The 6,000-nt window shown below is 33.8% G+C and overlaps 1 protein-coding gene across 1 annotated transcript in view; it reads left to right on the top strand.

Annotated features, from left to right (window-relative positions):
* The window catches only part of LOC130218269 (piezo-type mechanosensitive ion channel component 2), a 92,706-nt gene that overhangs the window by 34,140 nt on the left and 52,566 nt on the right, over window positions 1–6,000 (top strand). The window contains 5 exon segments of the mRNA XM_056450410.1: window positions 450–626; window positions 1,742–1,864; window positions 2,472–2,672; window positions 4,414–4,618; window positions 4,900–5,001. Coding sequence (XP_056306385.1) covers window positions 450–626; window positions 1,742–1,864; window positions 2,472–2,672; window positions 4,414–4,618; window positions 4,900–5,001 — 808 coding nt within the window.

Below are 6,000 nucleotides of genomic sequence, written 5' to 3'. Positions count from 1 at the left end.
ATCTGAGTATCGGATTGGTGCATCGCTATGCAAAATTATATATATATTTTTCCCCTTTTTGTTTGGGTGAACTGTCCCTTTAATTTTCCCAGTACTGGGTTCCACTGCGTAAAGCATATGCCGGAAGAGGTGGCGGTTCATTCTGCTGTGGCGACCCCTGATAAATAAGGGACTGAGCTGAGGGAAAATGAATGACTGAATGAAAGAATGTCCCTAATTAATGAAGGATGATCATTCAAATGATTCTTTAAAAAAGCCCTCTTAATTAATTTAGTATTGATGCAAGTGATTAAAATGATTCATTCAGAAATAGATTCATTCAGGAAGGATTGGTTTCTAGTTACTCATCTGACCTAGATGGATCATAATTAACCAGCCAACCCACCAACATCATCCATGTTTCTCGCTTTTAAAAGTGCGTGTGTGTGTGTGTTTTGTGTGATTGTCAGGTGTCTCTGTTCAACTATGTGTTTGTGGTGAGCTGGGCGTTCGCTCTGCCGTTCGGTCAGTTTCGTCCTCTGGCGTCCAGCGTCTGCACCGTCTGGACCTGCATCATCATCGTCTGCAAGATGCTGTACCAGCTGACCTCCATCAGCCCGGCCGCATACACCAGAAACTGCTCCATGGTGAGACGCCAGCACTGCTCACAGGGCTGTGCTGAATATACCTTTAATGCAGAACAATCTTGCATTACATCTTTAAATTGTAACTCGATAAGATATTTAATTACCTTTTAAGGAAGGTGTTGTGTCATGTTAGTTTTGGATTAAGGCAGGGCTGGTTTGTTTGTGATAATACTATTAAAAAATATTGTGCTGGGCAAAGATTAATCACGATTAATGGCACCCAATATAAAGGTTTGTTTATATATGTGTTCTAAACCTTTATGTGTTTCTTTCTTCTTTGAACACAAAAGAAGATATTGTGAAGAATGTTGGGAAAAAGCAGCCATTGACAAAACAAAAAATACTATTGAAGTCAATGGCTGCTTTTATTCCAGCATTCTTCAGGATATCTTGTGTTCCACTGGAGTGCGAGTACTTGATGACTGAATTTTCATCTTTGAGTGAACTAGCCCTTTAAGGGATACTGAATGGTTTGTAGCCCTTTAAGTCTTCTGCAATACAATATGTACATAGTACTTACTTCTGATAATACATAGTAGTTAATGTGATTTAAAGGGGACCTACTATGACACTTTATACTTTAAATGCATCTCTGATTTCCCTAGAGTGTGTACGTGAAGTTTCAGCTCAAAATACCACACAAGTAATCTATTAGAACTCTCTGAAATGGACCCTTTTAAGCTTTGATCCTAACTGGGGTGTTTTGGTGACTGTCGCTTTAAATTTAAATGAGATTGTGCTCTTTTCAGAGGAGGCGGGGCTACAAACACCTGTGTGTCAGCATAGCGGCAGATTGAAAACAAGACTAACATGCCATGCTAGTGATAAGCACTAGTGGGCGGGGCTTTCCCCCTCTGATGACACGTACAAAGGGAGAATGTCAATCACAGTGTTTTTATCAAGTGTGATCAGAACAAATACAATTAATACATGTGTACCATTAGAGGCTGGAGATATTCACACACTGCTGTCACACAAGCACTTTTAAAACATTTTCTGTAATAGCTCCCCTTAAAAATAAAGTGTAACCCAATCAGATTATGTAACTCACAGTAATTGTAATGCATAACCCTCAACACTGCTCTTCAGCTCATGTGTCTTTCTCTCTCCTCAAGCCGGATAACTACACCGAGGCCCAGCGGATGGACATGGCCAAATCTCTGCTGTACAGCGGCCCCGTGGATCCGGCTAACTGGATCGGCCTGAGAAAGTTCAGTCCCCTGCTGGAGTATCTGAGGGTAAGAGATACACAATACTCGAGGAGATATACAATATTGTTGTTGAGTATTGTGGTAACGATATTTCTAACTATATTTCCTTAGAAAGATGCTATTTTTATTAGCTATGTTCTTAAATCTTGTGTTTATTTAATGATATTAAAATAAACAGATAAATATATATTGTTCAGATCTAATTCATTATAATTCAGACTAAAAACATTTAGTCTTTTAAACCGTGGATTGAAAACATCTGCGTAAACATCACTGGGTAAAATATTGGAAACTTCATATGTATAAAGATTTGGCATCAGAATTGATCATTCTTATAGAATACTTTTAATAATGTAGTGACATTTACAGTTGTTCAGAGACTTTTCACTAGTAAAATCAAAGTCTTTACACATTAATATGACAGCACACTATTTTCTTATCTCCAATATAATCTCACAATGCAAATTAAAGAAGATCTTATTCAACATTTCCTAATATAATAACCATGATTAGCTAGTTTATACATTCACTTAATGCTGTTTTGTTCATTTTGGCCTTTGCTTGTTCGTATACTCACTTGAATGTTAGCTTTATCAATTGATTATGTTTTATCCCCCCCCCCCCACACACACAGAATAACTTGTTAATGCTGGCCCTCTTGGCATTCGAAGTGACCATTTACCGCCACCAGGATTTCTACCGTATGAAAAATAACATCACGCCTCCAGTCACAAGAACTATATTTCACAACATCACACGGCAGCATCTGGACGATGGCATCGTCAACTGCGCCAAATACTTCATCAACTACTTCTTCTACAAATTCGGTCTGGAGGTACAGTAATATCAGCGTTATTTCATGTTGTTTGACAGATGCCTTTCCAACAGTAATATTGTAAAATAGTATTATCATGTAAAATAGGGGTTTTCTATTGTGACATAGTTTAAAATTTAATGTGTTATTTAAAACATAAAGGGCTTACACAATTTACAGATATAGACGGCATTGTGGAGAAGCTCTGCTGGATTTTAAGCCTTCTTTTCGAACATTGTTTACAAAATGATGCTGTTTCTAGCTTATCTGTCCAGTGAATCCAGCTCATGTAATATATCTAATCAAAGAGGGAATTTAATGATCACAGTCAGTCGTATTGGAGTAAAACAAAACAAACTATTTTCCCCTGCATTTTCACCAGTGAATACAACTCATGTAATATATCTATTATCTATTATATACATATATATATATATATATATATATATATATATATATGCTAACCACTGAGCCACCGTGCCGCCCTAGCTTTACGTTGTTTTTTTATAAATACATTATGTATTAGTTTTTATTTTCTACAATTTTTTTTGTCTCAATTGATTTGTTTTTTATTTTAATGTTGGTAATTTTGTTTAATTATTAATATTATTTATTTGTTATTTGCATCTGTGTTTTTTTATGTTGGTTTCATCAATACTTTATAAATTAGTTTTTATATTTACATTTAAATTCTCACTTTAATCTTAAAGTTTTAGTGTTTTTCTCTTGGAATATTTCTTTAGCAATGTTGTAATATATTGTTTGGTTGCAGTTTATATTGATCAACAAGCCTGATTTGAGTTATTATCACAGTTTATATTGATTAAGAAGCCTGATTTGAGTTATTATTGCAGTTTATATTGATCAACAAGCCTGATTTGAGTTATTATTACAGTTTATATTGATCAACAAGCCTGATTTGAGTTATTATTACAAATTATATTGATTAAGAACTCAAATCAGGCTTGTTGATCAATATAAACTGTAATAATAACTCAAATCAGGCTTGTTGATCAATATAAACTGTAATAATAACTCAAATCAGGCTTGTTGATCAATATAAACTTCAATAATAACTCAAATCAGGGTTCTTAATCAATATAAACTGTAATAATGAGCCTGATTTGAGTTATTATTGCAGTTTATATTGATCAACAAGCCTGATTTGAGTTATTATTACAGTTTATATTGATCAACAAGCCTGATTTGAGTTATTATTACAGTTTATATTGATTAACAAGCCTGATTTGAGTTATTATTACAGTTTATATTGATCAACAAGCCTGATTTGAGGTATTATTACAGTTTATATTGATCAACAAGCCTGATTTGAGGTATTATTACAGTTTATATTGATTAAGAAGCCTGATTTGAGTTATTGATGTAGTATATATTGATTATTAAGCCTGATTTGAGTTATTATTGAAGTTTATATTGATCAACAAGCCTGATATGAGTTATTATTGCAGTTTATATTGATCATGAATTTAACGATCACAGTCAGTGTAGTGGAATAAAACAAAACTCTTTATTTTCCCAGCATTTTCACCAGTGATTTCAGCTCATGTAATATATCTAATCAAACAGTGAATTTAACGATCACAGTCAGTCTTAGTGGAATAAAACAAAACAAATAATTTTCCCCAGCATTTCTAAAGCAGGCAGCACAAAGACGCCAAGATTGACATTGTTTAGATCTGCGTTGTGTGATGGACGTTGTATTGTAATTAGCATGTGGTGATGTTCTCAAATCCTCCTTCAGACGTGTTTTCTGCTGGCGGTGAATGTGATTGGCCAGCGGATGGATTTCTTCGCCATGCTGCACGCGTTCGGTCTGATCGCAGTGATGTATCAGCGCCGCAGGAAGGCCATCGCTCGCGTCTGGTCTAAATACTGCTGCTTTCTAGCCTGTCTGCTTTCCTTTCAGTACCTAATGTGTATCGGCATCCCTCCGGCAGCATGCACAGGTGAGCTGATGCTGAAATAATGTCTCTCATTCACTAATAATTGCATTTGTTTCTTGTATATACAGTCGAAGTCAGAATTATGTAAAGTTAGAAATAAAAAAATATTTCCCAAGTGCTGTTCAATGGAGAGAAGATTTCTAGAATTTTTCGGTACATTTACAATAAACGTTTTTGATGATTCATAGCTTACTGTACATTTCAAGCTAAAATTAGTGTGTACACATTAGTGAATGAGAGCCAGTGTCCTGTAGATGAGTCTGACTGTGTTTTCTGTGGTTTAGATTATCCGTGGAGGCGCTCATCCTCCAGCATGGACTCAAACGTCATCAAGTGGCTGTATTTCCCAGACTTCCACACCAAACCAAACTCCCTCTTCCTGCTGTGTGAGTAATCAGACAATAAAGCGAGGGCTGAAATTCAGATCCTCTAAGGGTTATTATTGTGGAACTACGAAGTAAAACCATACAGGTATCTATTGTTTAAACTGGAACACAACAACATTAACCAAACACAAATGTAAAGTTTTAGTCACTTGACCTTCATCTGTATATTTATATCACACATATGTGTACATATATGCGCATGTATATGTATGTGTGTATGTGTATATATATATATATATATATATATATATATATATATATATATATATATATATATATATATATATATATATATATATATATATACACACATAGATAAATACCCATATATATGTATATGTATGTATAATTTTTTTTGTATTCTCAATCAGAAAGTGTTAGTATAAAACAGGTTACATTAATAATATAATAAACAATCAAACTTGATTTAAATGCATGAAAACACACTAATAATATTTGGTTTATTTCCAAGTCAACATTTAAAAAATATAAACATTTTAATTCAGCTCGTTTCCGAGGCAAAAATACCTAAAACTCATTCAGTCATTTTCCTTCAGCTTAGTCTCATTATTCATCAGGGGTCGCCACAGTGGAATGAACCAGCAACTTATCCAGCATATGTTTTATGCAGCGTGTTAAAATAGCATGTTATTTAAGTTATAGTTAATATTTTATTTCAGCCATGACAACATATCTTTCTTTGGTTTATGTTATATTAACACTAAAAGCATTAAAATTAAACTGTACTCTTTAAAGAAAACTAATAATTAATAGTTTTAAACAAATTTACAAAATGTTTAGCTAAATAATAAATGTTAAATAAAAAAAAAAATATATATATATATACACACACATATGAGATCAAATATTAACAAAAACTTAACAAAAAAAGGTCTTCAATTTGACTTGGTGAAACCTGTAGAAACTCTGGACTATACATGATGACATAAACAATTGCATCTGATGTCGGGGTGCTTAAGTAAAGATTGGTCAATTGTT

Source organism: Danio aesculapii, chromosome 24, assembly GCF_903798145.1.
Source record: "Danio aesculapii chromosome 24, fDanAes4.1, whole genome shotgun sequence".
Lineage (NCBI taxonomy): Eukaryota > Metazoa > Chordata > Actinopteri > Cypriniformes > Danionidae > Danio > Danio aesculapii.
Note: the sequence above shows the minus strand (reverse complement) of the source record. Positions and strands in the feature narration are given on the sequence as shown.